We start from the raw sequence: 18,060 nt of genomic DNA, 5'->3' as shown, positions 1-18,060 counted from the left end.
AACACAGCTGGCACAAACAGCCCAAAGCAAAGGCCCCTGAGGATCTTAGGCAAACTTGCTATGAACAGGGGAAATGGGTGGTGACAGTAAGGTAAGGCCATAACATCTTATAGTTTCTATTTGGGCATTTTTTTCTTTTTTGAGATGGAGTCTCGCTCTGTGTCCCAGGCTGGAGTGCAGTGGCACAATCTTGGCTCACTGCAACCTCCGCTTCCCAGATTGAAGTGATTCTTCTAACTCAGCCTCCTGAGTAGCTGGGATTACAGGCATGCGCCACCACACTCAGCTAATTTTTGTATGTTTAGTAGAGACAGGGTTTTGCCATGTTGGCCAGGCTGGTCTCAAACTCCTGACCTCAGGTGATACACCTGCCTCGGCCTCCCAAAATGCTGGGATTACAGGCATGGGCCACCGTGCCTGGCCTTATTTGGGCATTTAAATAATACTTTCTATATGAGCGAGACTCTGTCTCAAAAATAAATAAATAAATAAATAAATAAATAAATAAATAAATAAATACTTTCTATATGCCTTTTATATCACAGAGGCAAGATCATGGGCTTTGGCTCTAGACTAGCTGAAGAAACCTGGATAATTAACTTAACCCTTGTGAATTTCATCTTTAAAGAGATATATTAGCCAAAAGTGGTGGTGTACACCTGTGGTCCCAGATACTCCAGAGGCTGAGGCAGGAGGACTGCCTGAGCCCAGGAGGTTGAGGCTGCAGCGATCTGTGATCATACCACTGCACTCTAGCCTGGGCAACAGAGCAAAACCCTATCTCAAAAATAAAATAAAATTAAAAGGATATAATACGTACCTCATGGAGCAGTTGTGAGCATCAAAAGAGAAGCTGTACATGAAAGCTAGAAGGTCTGGGTCTTATCTCACCAAGCTAGATGTAGGCCACTCCCACCACAAGACTCTGCCTCCTGCAACTCTTATCTCACCTCAGCACCTAGCTCTGGGGGTTGTTCTCTTTCCCCTCCCCAAAAGGGCAGCTGCCTCACCTTGGCCTGCAGCTTCCTCACAAGGGTTGCTTGTCTCTGCTGGGCCTCCTGGGAGTTCTTCAGCTTCCGCCAGGAGGCTGCCTGATTCTCTGCCATCTGCTGCTGTAGTGCCAGCACCTGCTCTTCCAGTACCAGCTGCAGTGACTGGGGCTTCATGTTGTTCAACCCAGGGCTTCTTGTCTCCATGAGGGCACCAGGTGGTAGGCCCACAGGTCCCTAGGTAGCCAGAGGGTGTTCACGCCCAGCAGGGTCTCTAACCATTGCCATGCCACTTCAACCTCCTCTTGAACTGGGGACCAAAGCACATAGTCAAATTGAAAGGACTGTTCTTTTACTATATACAAGACTCCTCAGAACCTTTAAAATACTAAAAGGGACCCTCATCTCTGAAGGGCGCTATGATGAGCATCATTCCCCAAATTTAACTGACCATGAGACAAGCTCACAGGACTAGTGTCTCCTGGCATGACTTTCGGAACTCTGCACTAAACCAAGAGCTCCTGGTTTATCACTGCATCCTTAGTTCCTGGCACAGTGGTTCACAAACATTTGTTGAATGAATCGCTGAAGGTGTTCTTAGTGTAGCAGGGGAAATAGACACAAACTATTACAATACATACAATGTAGCATGTGAAATAATAAGATAATATGAGAAAACAAAGGAAGAGAACTTAACCTAGCCTGGGAGCCTGTGAACTGTGTGAATCATCATCATCATTGCTAACACTTGCTGAGTGCTTCTGGAGGGCTGTTGCTTTAAGTGCTTTACATGCATTACGTCATTTTGTTTTTACAAAAATCTTGAAACCTTCCAATGCCTTCCCATTACACTTCACCAAACGTACTATTATAACTCTTTATATATAGACGAGGAAACTGGGGCTTAGAAAGGTTAAAAAACTTGTGCCAGGCCACACAGCTGGCATATGGTTGACAGAGATTTGAACACAAGTAGTCTATCTGACAAAGAAAAGGGGTAGCAGGCATTTCAGGCAAAGGATCCAAAAGAGAGAAGGAACGAGTGGCAGCAGGATGGCCAAACCCCCTCACCCACCAGGAGCTGGGCCAAAACAGGGCAATGGGCCACCACAGGCAGAGGCGGCCAGCCTAACGGTGACCTTCATCAGAGATACCCAGGACAGGGGAAGGCATGGTGGTAAAGAAGAGTTCTGGGTGTTAGTCCAAGCTCTGCCTCCAATGGGCTCTGTGACCTCAGATGTGCTACTTCCCTCATCCAGAAATGAGGGTATCATGACCTCTGAGTTACTTAGGCCTCTAAAACACACAATTATCCCATAACCTGGGCCAGAGGAAGAGTTCTCTCATTTTATTAACCCTAAGACTCTCACCAGCAGGGCTAAGGAATATCCGTATTTTCAACTACTTATCAACAAAATGGCATACACAGCGAATGCAAACCTAACATTTGCACATACAGTAGAAATTTCAAGGGCCCCAAATCCCTTTAATGCACCAAACTATTGATTTCCCACACCCTGGCTCAAACGCCACGTCCTATCATGTCCTCCCAGATGAACCCAGGAAGAGTTAGTCACTTTTATAGCTATATACACAGAGAGAATACATATGTTCTGATGTCTACTCTACATCTTATCATCATTACTTGTCTATTTTCTCTGCTAATCCATGAGTACCTCAAAGGCAGGAGCTGTCTAATTCATTTTAATTGTAACTTGTCAACAATGTCCAGTGAAGAAATGCATGTGAGCCTCACTCCTGGCAGAGCTAAGCCATAGGCCAGAGATGACAAATCAGTGCCCTGCTAGCTCTTTTCAGCCATTGTGTGGCCCACATAATAGTTTTTAAGAATTCAAATTAGGTGAAACCATTTATCATTGGGAGAATGTACATAAAATCCATATTTCTGGCTCCTTTGGAAAATCAGAATACCCAGTGATGCTTGACCCATATTTCAATAAGGCAACAACCAGCCGCACAGTTGAATAGTGCCTGCCCGTTTAGACAGGGCACGTGTTCTGTGCAGTTGAACAGCGCCTGTCTCCTTTAGACAGGGCGTGTGCTCTGCACAGTTGTATAGTGCCTGCCCCCTTTAGACAGGGCATGTGCTCTCCAGCTCATCGTGGCCTCCCCTATGCACACACCGATTCTCTCCCTCACAATGATAGCATATTTCAGTTGTCATTTATCATTGCAACTGTGCTATTGTTTCTGTTATAGTAGCACTATAGAGGAAAACTCGGCTTACTAATTTACATTACCTCCTGAACAACCGAAGATACTTGAGTTTGCAGAGCCTGTACTAGGCAGTAAGGAAAGTGCATAAAGTAGGGAGAATAGAATGGCACCAATAAAGGTTTGGTGGCACCAGTACTCCAGGCCTCTTCCTAGCCTACGAACCAGAGTAATACAACCTTTCCCCATACTATTACACCCTCCTTTTCAGCCTTTTTGCCAAGGCTATGTGACCAACTCACCATGGTGCTATGAAATGTTGGCTCTGTTGAGTTCAATGAAGCTCAATCCCTCTCTGCTGGTTGGAGGCACAGATCTTCCAGGAAACTGTTCTCTTATCCTAGGATTTCTGCCAACAACTCTACCTACAATAATGTAGATCCAAGTTACTTCAAGGGAACTGAGGAGCCTTTTCTCTCCTAGTACGGTGAGGGCTGAGCCGGGCTTTTGCATGCAGTGGGAGTTTATGAGGTCCCAAAGGCCCCCTCACACTTTGTTGAATCCCTATCCCAAAACATTAGGTTGAACCATATGAAATTGCTAATATTATCCTATTATTATTATTATTTTTAGAGAAAGGATCTAGCTCTGTCACCCAGGCTGGAGTACAGTGGTGCAATCATAGCTCACCGCAGCCTCAAATTCCTGGGCTGAAGGGATCCTCCAGCCTCAGCCTTCAGAGGAGCTGAAGATGTGTGCCACCGAGGCTTTTTTTTTTTTTGGTAGAGACAAGGTTTTGCCATGTTGCCTAAGCTTGTCTCAAACTCCTGGTTTCAGACAGCCACCCCCTGGCCCAAGCCTCCCAAAGCAATGGCATTATGGGTGTGAGCCACCAAGCCCAGCCTCACTCATTATTTTTTATCTACAAAAATGGCAATTTCACATCATTCAACCTAATATCTCTAATAAGCAGTCCTGCCACACATAGTTCCATGAATTCTCATTAAGTTTTCTTTTAGGATATGGCTGTCAGTAACTTGCAAACATGATTTGGCAAGGTGGTATTAGTAATACTTAAGCAAATAAAGGAAATTATATTAGAATTATATAATTATTTTACTTTAGCAGATAATTAAAAATTTTTAAAGCTATTTAGAAATTTAGTCCAACCCCCCTCATCTTGCAGATAAGGAAACTGAAGCTTGTAGAGATAAAGCAACTTCATTTTGTTTATATTTTTATATGCCCCACTTATCTCAAAAAATGATTTGCATGGCCAGGCGCAGTGGCTCACACCTGTAATCCCAGCACCTTGGGAGGCTGAGGCAGGCGGATCACTTGAGGTCAGGAGTTCGAGACCAGCCTGGCCAACACTGTCCAGCCTGGGCGACAACAGCAAGGCTCCATCTCAAAAAAAAAAAAAAGATTTGCATTATAGCAAATATACCATACTAAAAGAGGAGACTGGGTGCAAGGTGTACAGGAACTCTCTGTACTATGCAATTTTTCTGTAACCCTAAAATTGTTGTAAAAAAATAGTTTTAAAAAATGATTTAAAGTTTTTTAAAACCAAAACAATCCTCATAAAACTAAAATTTATTAAAACAAGAATAAAAGAGAAGAGACAGAGAAAAATTATCTCAGGAATCTTTCTGAAATTCAGATTTCATTCTGAGCTTCCTCAAGACACAGTTCAGCATCCTTTTACGAACACACTGCCAGATCAGATCTGCTAGGAATAAACTAGCAGAGCCCCCAAAGGGAAAGTAAATTTCAATGTGCCTGAGAAAGGGAAAAGAGCAGTAGCTGGCAAACTGTTAACAAATTGGATTACATCTAAATAAGATAATGAGTGTCAGTGTACTTCTAAGCTGTAAACCACTGAGCCAATGTTATCATTACTGCAGGAAAAAGGGAAAGATTCATTTCTTTTGTACATTAATTTATCCCATAAACACTCATGAATTTCAACTCAGTATCAAGAGTCTGCCACAGTGGTACAGAAATGAACAAGACCTACCTTCCTACTTTTGCTAAGGATCAGACAGGGAAGACAGCACCCTTACTAAAGACCAACAGCCACCTGTGAACCTGGAGTGGAAAGTGACAGAAGAGTGAGATAAATTATGTATTTGATCCTCTCTCATCCAAAATACTACAAAAGGAGTATTTAAATAAAGTTTAAAAGAGAAGCAACACTACCACCTAAACTTGGAATAGAGGCATAAATGCTACAAGGACTAAGATGCAGAATGGTATTAAATAGAATTTGTCACTTAAAGCAAAAACAGAAAAATACTTGAGGACACAAACATTTCATTTACTGAGAAAGAAACTACAGTATACACATTTGTGTACAGAGATAATTTGTTTCTTACTCCTGAAAAAAACAAATTAGCATGCAGCTCCTTATTTAAATCTCATGTGGGGCCTCTCTGTTGCTCTCCTCCAACCTCTGGCTTCTCCCACACAGTCTCCTTTGCTGCCTTTTCTCATCTCCCCAGTATCTAAAGTTTGGAAACCTCAAGGCTTCAGACCTCTTCTCCATCTCCATTAATTTCCAAGGTAATCTCATCCAGTGTTTTGTTTTGTTTTTGAGACAGGATCTGGCTCTGTTACCCAGGCTGTAGTGCACTGGCATGATCTCAGCTCAATGCAACCTCTGCCTCCCTGGTTCAGGCAATTCTCATGTCTCAGCCTCCCGAGTAGCTGGGATTACAAGCATGTGCCACCACGACCAGCTAATTTTTTTGTATTTTTTAGTAGAGACAGAGTTTCACCAAGGTGGGAGGATCTCTTGAGGCCAGGAGTTCAAGACCAGCCTGGGCAACACAGGGAGATTCCCATCTCTATTAAAAAAAAAAAATCGCTGGCTGTGTGGCATTCACCTGTAGTCCCAGCTACTTGGGAGGTTAAGGTGGGAGGGCTGCTTGAGCCAAGGAGTTCGAGGCTGCAGTGAGCCGTGATCACGCCACTGCACTCCAGCCTGGGACAAGATGCTCAAATAAATAAATAAATAAAATACTATCACCTCTCCACATAACACTAGTACTTTTATTTACCTTACCATGCTTTTTCTGTCCCTATCTAATTATTATGTAATATACTTACCAAAATGCAAATTCCACAAGTGCAAAAGCATTGTTTTATCGAATGCTGTATTCCCAGCTCCTACCTAAAACACAGCCTGGTTTATAACAAGTGCCCATTATTACTGACTATTATAGGACATTAGGTAACATGATCCATATTATCACCAATGGTCTTGCAAAATGCTAACAGCTCTATTACCTATATAAAAAGCAAAAAAACAGGCTGGGTGTGGTGGCTCACACCTGTAATCACAGCACTTTGGGAGGCTGAGTTGGGCAGATCATTTGAGGCCAGGAGTTCGAGACCAGCTTGGCCAACATGGCAAAACCCCATCTCTCCTAGAAATACAAAAATTAGCCAGGCACGGTGGCGGGCGCCTGTAATCCCAGCTACTCAGGAGGCTGAGGCGGGAGAATCGCCTGAACCTGGGAGACAGGATGTTGCAGTGAACCGAGATCGCACCACTGCACTCCAGCCTGGGTGACTGAGTGAGACCAGGTCTCAAAAAAAAAAAAAGTGGGGGGAGGCATGTAACTTATAGCTTGGTCAGTGGCAGAGCAATGACTGAAGCCCAATCTGATTCCAAATTCTACACTCTCTCCATTACATTAGCTGTTAAAGCATGAACATTACATTAGTTAAAGCATGGACTACGAACTCACAGCTCTGTGAGGGGCACTTCTTAAATAGTGAGGGATAATGACACCTATGTCTGCAGCTTTCTGATCGAAAGGAGCAAAGAAAGATAGAAGAACTAAAGGAACAGAGGGCGTACCAGTAGCCTTGGTTTTGTTGTGACCTCTATAAATCTGGGACCAGTTCTCCTTTCTAAGCCTTCGCGGTAAAATACTGATCACAAGCCTAGCCTCCAATAACTCCCAGGGCCAAAGTAAAGATCAATTCAACAGACGTTCATTAAACCCAAAGGCAATCTAGTCAAGTCATCAAATGCCCTGGGGACAGTTTCCCAGCTCCATCCACTTATTAGTTGTGGGACTCCTGGCAAATTACTTTTTCTATGAATACCTCAGTTTCTTCATGGGTAAAACGTGAAGCTATAGAAAAAACTCACCCCATAGGATTGTTGGGAAGATTAAATAGGCCTTTGGCTGAGCGCGGTGGCTCACGCCTGTAATCCCAGCACTTTGGGAGGCCGAAGCGGGCGGATCACCTGAGGTCGGGAGTTCGAGATCAGCCTGATCAACATGGAGAAACCCCGTCTCTACTAAAAACATAAAATTAGCCGGGTGTGGTGGCGCATGCCTGCAATCCCAGCTACTTGGGAGGCTGAGGCAGGAGAATCGCTTGAACCCGGGAGGCGGAGGTTGAGGTGAGCCGAGATCGCGCCATTGCACTCCAGCCTGGGCAACAAGCGCGAAACTCCGTCTCTAAATAAATAAATAAATGGGCCCTTGTGTGTAATGCATTCAGTAGCACCTGACAATTTGTGACCATTCCGTACAGTAAGCCATGGCTATTATCATCACGTGCTAGGCCCTGGGATCTAGAGATGAAAAAGGCAAGGCATAACATCTAACGAACGAGCTTACGGTGTCAACGAGGGGCCGGGAAAGTAACTCGGTGCACAGCGAGTGCAAAAACCGAGAAGCGAATGCAGCTGCGCCTGGAGAAGGCGGCTGAGAAGTGATACTTCAGCAGGGTCCTGAAGAATGGGAGCTCCAGAGTCGGGTGGCGGGTGGGACTGGGCTTTCGGATAGATTACGTGCAAATCCGCCAGGACACAGGGAGCGAGGGGCGGGGGGGCGGCAGAGCGCGGCGCCTCGCCCTCCCAGCCTGGGATTGCGGCTACTGGACACGAGGGTCAGGAAGCTCTCCTTCGGCGCCGACTGCAGCTCAGCGTGCTGGCGGCAGCAGGAAGCTGAGGCAAGCGGGTCCCGGGCCCTAACGACGCGTCCCAGCCCCTCTCTGGGCCTCGGGTTCCCCCCGGGTAACAAGAGGCCGCTGCCTGAACGGGATTCCCTCAGGCGCCCTAGACGGGCGGGTCTCCGGGCCTCGGACGGTTAACCCGAGCACCTCCCGCCTGCCCCTGAGGCCCCACCTCACCACGCTCGGCTCCCGCAGACGCCCGGCTAGTTGCTCTGCGATTGAGCTGCGGCAGCCGCTGCTAAGGCCCTGCGTGGGACGGGGGCGGAGCCCACCCCGAGGCAGAGGGCCAGGCCCCGCCCCCCAAACTCCCGCCCTTTGGGAGGGGCCCGCCCCGCCAAGTCCTGCACCTATAGGCAGACTGAGCCGGCGCAGGGCCTGCCGCCATGTTGGGTATTGGCAGCCGACTTACTAGAGAGGCCCTGAAGGGAAGGGGGTATTATTTTAAGAATTATAAGATCCCTAGCCAGAAATGGGGACGGTCAGGGTCTCTGGATTCGCGAAAGGGACATTTCGGAAGCAGAAAAGAAAAATTGCCCTCAATCATTTCGCTTTTGGCTTCAGTGTTACATACAGCGCATGTGCAAGGTCACCTGGTTCTAGGTGCGCCTGCGCACAGCTCCACCTACAAACCAGACTACAATTACAACTGCGCGAGAAACAAAGGGGCTCGCTGCCACTGGTTAGCGATAATACTGGCAGCGCGACCAGTTTCTGAGGGTTGTTCACCTTGCTGCTCAGACGCTCCGAGAAGCTTCAGGCAGCATAACACTTACAGGCGAGTTACTTACTCAACACTCGGTTTTGTCTGCATGTCTCTGCACAGAGTGTTACCTTTACCTGACTTAATCCGTCCCGGAGCTGCAGTTCTGCTTAAGCCTGACTTCTAGAGAACTTTTTCTTCCCAATAGGACCCATGCGTTATTCCCGTAGCATTTTGTGTATAAATTGTTTTTTTTTTTGTTTTTTTTTTGAAATGGAGTCTTGCTCTGTCGCCAGGCTGGAGTGCATTGGCACGATCTCGGCTCACCGGAACCTCTGCCTCCCAGGTTCAAGTAATTCTCCTGCCTCAGCCTCCCGAGTAGCTGGGACTACAGGCGCCCGCCACCACGCCTGGCTAATTTTTGTATTTTTAGTAGAGACAGGATTTCACCATGTTGGCCAGGATGGTCTCGATCTCTCTTGACATCGTGATCCTCCCGCCTCGGCCTCCCAAAGGGCTGGGATTACAGGCGTGAGCCACCGCGCCCGGCCTTGTGTATAAATTGTTAATGCACTTTCTTAGAGTTGTAAACTCCATTTACCTGCCTCACTCTTGCACTCAGTGGTTCTCAATTTTTAGTAGGAATTAAAAACAAAACTGGTAAATGCAGACTCTTGGATTCCACCCCCAGAGAATCCCTAAACCGGGGGTGGAGTCCAGGAATCTGCATTTTAGAAAGTACCCAGGGTGATTCTGATACATTGGGAACACGTTTTAGGAAGCGCTGCATGAGATTGTGAGCTTGAGCGTAGAGACTGTAATTTGGTCATCTGACTATAGCGCTCAGCACAAGGCCTGGTACAAAATAGGTGCTCAATAAGTGCTGAGTGAATGGGTGAATGAGTGGATAGCTCGAGTGAAACAGCAAGGCTTCAGGTTAATCCACAGCCAAAGGTAACCTGAGAAAGGAACGCTTAAAATCTATATTTTATCTTTCTCCTGTAAGAACACAAAAAAGATCTTAATAGCTAATTTGAGAAATAGAGAAAGTGGAGAGTAAAAGGGGAAGGAAGGACACGGATTCTGAAAGGCAAACTATCTAGAGAGGGGAAAAGGAACATCTCCAGGCACTAGACAGAGAAAACGATGCAAAGAAGCAGTGGTGTGGGATTCCATCCTAGGGAAATAATCCCACAACAGGCATTGTGCTTGAATGTTCACTGCAACAATATTTGAAATACAAATGAAACAATCTAAATATTATGCACATCAAGCTCTTTTCTGCCTCAGGGCGTTTGCATACACTATGCCAGCTACCTAGACCACTTTCCCCCCAGCTCTTGGCCTAGCTGGTACCTTCCTGTCCTTCAGGTCCCAGCTTAAATGATACTTCCTCAACTAGGTCTTCCCTGACCATGCTATCTAAAGTAATACCCTATACTTTCTAGGATAGTCTTCTGTTTCTTTTCTTTTTGAGACGGAGTCTTGCTTTGTCGCCCAGGCTGGAGTGCCGCGGTGCAATCTCGGCTCACTGCAAGCTCCACCTTCCGGATTCACGCCATTCTTCTGCCTCAGCCTCCCCAATAGCTGGAACCACAGGTGCCCACCACCACGCCCGGCTAATTTTTTTGTATTTTTAGTAGAGACGGGGTTTCACTGTGTTAGCCAGGATGGTCTTGATCTCCTGACCTCGTGATCCGCCTGCCTCAGCCTCCCAAAATGCTGGCATTACAGGCGTGCGCCACCGCACCCGGCCATCTTCTGTTTCTTTCATAGCACTTTCCATTTATTATTTTGTTTTCCTATTAACATTCCCTCCAAAATTTAAGCTTTGTGTGGATAGGAGACTTATTCCTGGGATTTAGCACAGTCTTACACACATGGTAGGTGTCAAGTAAGTATCCATTGAATGAATGAATCAAGTCAGCCCTAGTGTTACAAAGTTTAATGACATAACATCCATTAGCAAACTAGACAATATTTTTTAAGACTATGAGGAGTCGGCCGGGTGCAGTGGCTCACGCCTGTAATCCCAGCACTTTGGGAGGCTGAGGTGGGCGGATCACCTGAGGTCGGGAGTTCGATACCATCCTGACCAACAGGGAGAAACCCCATCTCTACTAAAAATACAAAATTAGCTAGGCGTGGTGGCACATGCCTGTAATCCCAGCTACTCGGGAGGCTGAGGCAGGAGAATCACTTGAACCCGGGAGGCGGAGGTTGCAGTGAGCCGAGATTGCACCATTGCGCTCTAGCCTGGGCAACAAGAGCGAAAGTTCATCTCAAAGAAAAAGACTATGAGGAGTAAACAGGTTTCAGACTACCAAGATATACCAAACCAAATAGTAATCTTTGATGTTTGTAAAGGGGGATTCATTCCCTTATTTATTCATTTACCCAGTGGACATTTATTGAGCATTGATTGTGTTCTAGTATTGAATAATAATACAATGTAGTAAGGACAAATTGGAAATTGTATTAAAACATAATAATGTAGTACAACTGGATATTATCTGAACCAAAGCCCAAAGTGGAATTAGCTGGTGTGTGAAACAGGGATGGGCAGGGGTGGGTGGGAATGGTTTTGAGATGAGACTTCCACCTCAGATCATCAGGCATTAGATTCTCATGAGTGTGTAACCTAGATCCCTTGCATGCACAGGTCTCAATAAGATTTGCCTCCTATGAGAATCTAATGCTGCTGCTGAACTGACAGGAGGTGGAGCTCAGGTGGTAATGCTGGCTTATCTGCTCAACTCCTACTGTGCTGCCAGGGTCCTAACAGGTCACAGACTGATAGTAGTCCATGGCTTGGGGGATTAGAAACCCCTGCCCTAGTGGTTCTGTAGGCATAAGAGTACACCACATCAGTCTTACACAACCTGCAGATGGCTGGGTGCAGTGGCTCACGCCTGTAACCCCAGCACTTTAGAAGGCCAAGACAGGTGGATCACTTGGGCCCAGGAGTTGGAGACCAGCCTGGGCAACATAGTTAGACCTTGCCTCTACAAAAAAATCAAAAAATGAGGTGAGAGGATTGCTTGAGCCCAGGAGTTCGAGGCTGCAATGAGCCGTGATGGCCCTACTGCACTCCAGCCTGGGTGACAGGAGTAAGACCCTGTCTCGAAAAAAAAAAAAAAGGAAAAAAAACAGAAAAAAAAAAACACGCATTCTGCAAACTGCATGGAGCATTTGAGACGTACAAACAGGTGTTCCTACCTATCACCTGGCTTGGGGCCCAAGAGTCCTATAAAGACTTAAACCAGACAATTGAAGTCTGATCATGTTCAGACCTGTCTGATGAACCAGACTGGGGAGTTCTCAAAGGAGGCTGGATTGGAGGGAAAGACAATGGATGAGTTGAAAGAAAATCAACCCTGGTCCCTGCCAGGTGAGGGGAACGGTTTCTTCCTTTATATCCTAAATTCCATCTCTAGAAATATGCCTTGTACTCAAACCCTCTCTGAGGGCTATAATATGGATCTTTCCTACACCCAGCCTTGCTCATTATTTATACATATTCCTCCTAGCCCATGCCAAGAGGCTATCTGGACAAACTGAATTAAAAAAATATATATATATATATGTGAAATTTCAAAATGAGGTGCTAAATCACTGTACATATATATTTGTGTATATATATATATATTTTTCTGTTAGTCTAAAATCTGTTTGAAAGTTCCTAAATCCCTTATCCCAATATAAAGGGGTCTGCAGGTGGAGGATAGATAATTTGTGTGGAGATATTTCTGGCTATGAGTCCCCATTCCTCCTTGGGGAAGATTAAGAGGACATTACTTTTAACCGCTCAAACCAAGTGACTGGGAGAGGGGGCTTCCATGAGAATCTGAGATGCAGAATCCATACCATTGCAGTTAGGGAGTATCGTGACCAGGATATGCTTCCTGCCTGTGAACTCTAGCAAGAAGAGACAAGCCTGCTGACTATTAGGTCCTGTTCAGTAGGGCTTCCTGGAGGTATAAAGGGACCCCAGGAACAAGAAGCTAGACAAATGGCCATTAATAGATGCCTTTGCTAAGGGAACTGCAGGAGAGGGGCCAGTAGGGAACCCCTGAAGAGTGTATAAAAGCACCCCATGATGCTTTGATGATGGATAGAGATGGCTATAAACATCTGCGAGGCCCAGAAAGCACTAAGCCAGCTATTACACTGGTTCAAAGAAGACTTTTCCCACCCCCATCTTCCTCTCCATGTTAACATGGAGACATGTTGAGTGACTAAAGTGAGCTGAGGATGACAGAGAGGGAAAAATAGAGGGAAAAAAAGTCAACCATTTTCCTCTTTCTTTCTCACTGCAAGGTAACAGTCTGGAGCACCAAAACGATAGTCTCTTGCTGCTGTTCATCTGAGTCCATTCTTTTTTTTTTTTTTTTTTACGGAGTCTCACTTTGTAGCCCAGGCTGGAGTGCAGTGGCACGATCTTGGCTCATTGCAATCTCCGCCTCCTGGGTTCAAGTGATCCTTGTGCCTCAGCCTCCTGAGAAGCTGGGATTACAGGCGCCCACTACCACCACACCCAGCTTTTTTTTTTTTTTTTTTCAGTAGAGATGGGGTTTCACCATGTTAGCGAGGCTGGTCTTGAATTCCTGACCTCAAGTGATCCGCCCACCTCGGCTTCCCAAAGTGCTGGGATCACAGGCGTGAGCTGCCACGCCCGGCCCATTCTCTCTCTCTCTTTTTTTTTTTTTAAGAGACAGGGTTTTGCTCTTTCACTCAGGTTGGAGTGCAGTGGTTCGATCATAGCTCACTGCAGCTTCAATCTCCTGGGCTCAAGCGATCCTCCTGGCTCAGCCTCCCGAATAGCTAAGACTATAGGCCTGTGCCACCAGTCCTGGCTAATTTGTTTAAAAATTTTTTTGTAGAGATGGGGACTCACTGTGTTGTCCAGGTTGGTCTTGAACTCCTGGCATCAAGCAATGTTCTACTTTAGCCTCCCAAAGTGCTGGGATTATAGGCTTGAGCTGCTGCGCTGAAGTTCCATTCATTCATTATTTTTAAAATATTGATTGAGCACCTACTGTGTGCCAAAAGTTGAGTTATACACTGGGAGGGACCCAAAGAACAATAATAAATGAACTCTGTCCAGAGCCTCTGTTCACAAACTCACATGGCAGGCAAGCAAGTAAAGAAATAGTTCACACACACACAGTGTAGTAAATTCTATAAAGAGGGAGCAGCTGGCTACACAGCATCAGGCCACTATGACTTGTTTGTGAAGGATAAAAACGCTAAAATTAGCCAGGTGTGGTGGTGCACTACTGTAGTCCCAACTATTCTGGAGGCTGAGGTAGGAAGGATCGCTTGGCCCAGGAGGTTGAGGCTGCAGTGAGCTGTGTTCAAGCCACTGCACTCCAACCTGGGCAACACAGCAAGACCCTGTCTCAAAAAAAAAAAAAATGCTAAGCAGACAAGCCAGGCATGGTGGCATGTGGCTGTAGTCCCACCCACTCAAGAGGCTGAGTCAGAAGAACCTCTTGAGCTTAGGAGTTTGAGACCAGTCTGGGCAGCATAGCAAGACCCCATCTCAAAAAAAAAATGCTAAGCAAAGTGGCAGGGGTGGGGTGGTGGCGGGGATTCCAAGCAGCATGTACAAAGGCACAGCAGCATGCTAGAGCATGGGATGTGTTAGGAATGCCGGACACTCCTCTTGCTGATGCCACCATTTGGTTGAATTGTGTCAATCTCCCTAGTTGGATTCCCTTTGTCAGCTGGATATTTTCTCCCTGGTCCTGACCCCGCCTCAATAGGCAGTTCTTATTCCAGTCCTAGCCCCCTCTCACTGACTAAGTCAGGCTCGAAGTGACCAGCGTACCCAAGCTTGAGATTCTTGAAGTGGATGACATCTTTTCACTATCACTCAGGGCTTGGGCAATAAAGGATGTCCAGTCACAGTTCCCACAGGACCAGGTCTTCTCCTTCCTCAAAAATGGGCCCTTGGTCAGGCGTGATGGCTCATGTCTGTAATCCCAGCACTTTGGGAGGTGGAGGCAAGTGGATCGCTTGAAGCCAGAAGTTTGAGACCAGCCTGGCCAACATGGCGAAACCCTGTCTCTACTAAAAATACACAAATTAGCCGGGCCTGGTGTCGCGCACCTGTGATCCCAGCTGCTCGGAAGGCTGAGGCACAAGAATCGCTTGAACCTGTGAGGAGGAGGTTACAGTGAGCCAAGATTGCTCCACTGCACTCCAGCCTGGGTGACAGAGTGAGACAAAAAAAAAAAAAAAAAAAAAAAAAGTCGGGGGGGCCCTTAACTATATATATATATATATATATATATATATATATATATTTTTTTTTTTTTTTTTGAAAAAAACAAAAAGTCCCGTAGCCGGGACTACAGATGTGCACCACCGCGTCCAGCTTGCTTTACGTTCTTGAGCAACCCTCTTTCCCTTTCTGAGCCTCAAATTCCTCAGCTGCAATATGGGGATAATAGTACTTACCAGCTAGGGTTCTTATACACAAAGTGGGAATTAGAATTAGATGGAGGGAAGGAGGAGTGGAGGAGTCCAGCAAGGATCTGAGATTTCTGAGCTCAAGAATGGCAACAAGGTTTCCAGTGATTAGAGAGGTTTCCTGTGATTAGAGAGATTGGGGTGTGAGGGGAGAGGGGAACTTTCTCTTTTAACTTTATAAACTTTGGTATTATTTGAATATTTTTACAATGAACATGATTTAATTTTATAATCAAATATATTTGGTATGAATATCATGCATCGATAAAAAGGTGTTTTAATTTTTTTTTTTTATTTTATAGAGACGGGCTCGTGCCATGTTGCTCAGACTGATCTCCAACTCCTGGGCTCAGGCGGTTTTCCCGCCTCAGCCTCCCAAAGTGCTGGGATTACAGGCATGAGCCACCATGCCCTGCCTAATAAAGTTTTTAAAAAGCTGATGTTACTATATTGTGTGGAAAGTCATCTAGGAGACTGATCAGAGTTGTTGCTTCTGGGGAGGACTGAAAGACCCAGGGTCTGGGGTGGGAGGAAAATGTTTTCTTTTGCATTCTTTTCTAATGTTTAAATTTTTAAAATCATGAATTCATATTACTTTTCTTCCTAATATGTATGACTTTTTAAAAGTTTTAGAATTATTTTAAAAATAAAAATATTTTCTAGAATAAATATGCAAAACATGTGGTTATTTTATTCACACCCCTCTACCCACAACAGACAGACACACGCAACACTGACATACAATTTCCAGCTTCAGATTGTAGTACAGGTATTTGCAGCCCAGGGAAGGAATTTGATTGACTTATGGACAGAAGGCCCAGAGACACTCAACTCTAGCAAGGTGCAGCTCCCGAGTAGCCCAGCAGGGGGAGCCCTTGAGAGCGCGTCCTGAGCAGTGGCCACTGCTGCGGAGTTTAGAAAAGAAACCAGGTTTTCATTGTTAAATTCCCACCTATGAGTGAGAACACGCGGGAATTGAACAATAAGAACACTTGGACACAGGAAGGGGAACATCACACACCGGGGCCTGTTGTGAGGTGGGGGGGGGAGGGGTAGCATTAGGAGATATACCTAATGTAAATGACGAGTTAATGGGTGCAGCATACCAACATGGCACACGTATACATATGTAACAAACCTGCACGTTGTGCACATGTACCCTAGAACTTAAAGTATAATAAAAAAAAATTTTTTTTTAAATATGTAACAAACCTGCATGTTGTGCACATGTACCCTAGAACTTAAAGTATAATAATAATAAAAAAGAAAAGAAAAGAAAAGAAACCAGGTTTGCGGCGCGGGTGAGTGTAGGCAGAGGCGGCTCTGCTCTTGCTGGGGTTCTCAGGGGTTGGGACAGGCAGGCCCCACAGATTAGAAGGAGCACAGATGAAAAGGGAAGGGACTCTGGGCTTTCCTCCCTGCCAGCTCCTAACCTGTAGGGTGGTCAGTCCTCTCTTTACGTGGGAAGGGCACTGGATTCAGAATTAGGGGCTTGGGTTGAATTCTAGCTCGGTCGTCTTTAGCTGTGTGAACTTGTGCCGATCACTTAACTACTCAGAGGCTTAATTTCCTCATTTATGAAACAAGGACAATATTAACAGCGGAATCTTTTTTAAAAAAACAAAACAAAACTGTAATTTATGATTAGCCAGGTGCAGTGGCTTGCACCTGTAGTCCCAACTACTCAGGAGGCTGAGAGGGGAGGATCACTTGAGCTCAGGAGTTCGAGGCTGCAGTGAGCCGAGATCGCACCACTGCACTCCTGCCTGGGTGACAGAGTGAGACCCTGTCTCAAAAAAAAAAAAAAAGCAATAAATAAAATTATAATTTATGAAGCACATACTGTATTTTGGTCATTGAAAGGTGTTTTACATATATAAACACATTAATTCTTATAACCACTCCGTGATACAAGTTTTTTGTTGTTGTTGTTTTTGAGACGGAGTTTCGCTCTTGTTGCCCAGGCTGGAGTGCAATGGCTGGATCTCAGCTCACTGCAACCTCTGCCTCCCGGGTTCAAGCAATTCTCCTTCCTCAGCCTCCCAAATAGCTGGAATTACAGGTGCCTGCCACCACATTCAGCTATTTTTTTTGTATTTTTAGTAGAGACGGGGTTTCACCATGTTGGCCAGGCTGGTCTCAAACTCCTGACCTCAGGTAATCTGCCTGCCTCAGCCTCCCGAAGTGCTGGGATTACAGGTGTGAGCCACCACACCTGGCTTATTTATTTTATTTTATTGTTTTATTTTTATTTATTTATTATTATTATTATTTTTTGAGACAGAGTTTTGCTCTTGTTGCCCACGCTGGAGTGCAATGGCATGATCTCAGCTCACTGCAACCTCCGCCTCCCGGGTTCAAGCAATTCTCCTGCCTCAGCCTCCCGAATAGTGGGATTACAGGCATGTACCACCATACCCGGCTAATTTTGTATTTTTAGTAGAGATGGGGGTTTCTCCATGTTGGTCAGGCTGGTCTCGAACTCACAACCTCAGGTGATCTGCCCGCCTCAGCCTCCCAAAGTGCTGGGATTACAGGCATGAGCCACCATGCCCAGCCTATTTTTTTATTTTTTTGTTTTTTGAGATGGAGTCTCACCCCGTCGCCCAGACTGGAGTGCAATGGTGCGATCTCAGCTCACTGCAACCTCCGCTTCCCGGGTTCAAATGATTTTCCTGCCTCAGCCTCCCGAGTAGCTAGGATTACAGGTGCCGGCCACCATGCCCAGCTAATTTTTGT

The 18,060-nt window shown here is 45.7% G+C and overlaps 1 protein-coding gene, 1 long non-coding RNA gene and 1 other non-coding gene across 20 annotated transcripts in view; 2 read left to right on the top strand and 1 right to left on the bottom strand.

Annotated features, from left to right (window-relative positions):
• Window positions 1–8,691, bottom strand: part of CEP250 (centrosomal protein 250) — a 57,032-nt gene extending 48,341 nt beyond the window's left edge. For 4 of the 18 annotated variants that reach the window (XM_009437099.5, XM_016937763.4, XM_016937764.4 and 1 more), the window contains exons 1-4: window positions 8,317–8,454; window positions 5,185–5,255; window positions 3,467–3,589; window positions 1,011–1,299 (exon numbers count right to left, since the gene is read on the bottom strand). In XM_009437099.5, the coding sequence (XP_009435374.3) occupies window positions 1,011–1,196 (186 nt within the window). In that variant the 5' untranslated portion in view covers window positions 1,197–1,299; window positions 3,467–3,589; window positions 5,185–5,255; window positions 8,317–8,454. Of the gene's footprint in view, window positions 1–1,010; window positions 1,300–3,466; window positions 3,590–4,460; window positions 4,572–5,184; window positions 5,256–7,329 lie in introns of those variants that run through there. The other 14 variants (XM_016937768.4, XM_016937762.4, XM_016937760.4 and 11 more) reach the window with 12 other exon arrangements.
• A 137-nt stretch (window positions 8,692–8,828) lies between these two features.
• On the top strand, window positions 8,829–15,761 carry LOC134809171 (uncharacterized). Its single transcript, XR_010154206.1, has 2 exons — window positions 8,829–8,919; window positions 15,624–15,761. It is a non-coding gene; the product is annotated as an uncharacterized LOC134809171 (long non-coding RNA).
• MIR1289-1 (microRNA mir-1289-1) lies at window positions 9,470–9,613 on the top strand. Its single transcript, NR_035639.1, has one exon. It is a non-coding gene; the product is annotated as a microRNA mir-1289-1 (primary transcript).
• Window positions 15,762–18,060: the final 2,299 nt, after the last annotated feature.

This window comes from Pan troglodytes, chromosome 21 (assembly GCF_028858775.2).
Source record: "Pan troglodytes isolate AG18354 chromosome 21, NHGRI_mPanTro3-v2.0_pri, whole genome shotgun sequence".
Lineage (NCBI taxonomy): Eukaryota > Metazoa > Chordata > Mammalia > Primates > Hominidae > Pan > Pan troglodytes.
This window is presented reverse-complemented; position numbering and strand designations above follow the sequence as displayed.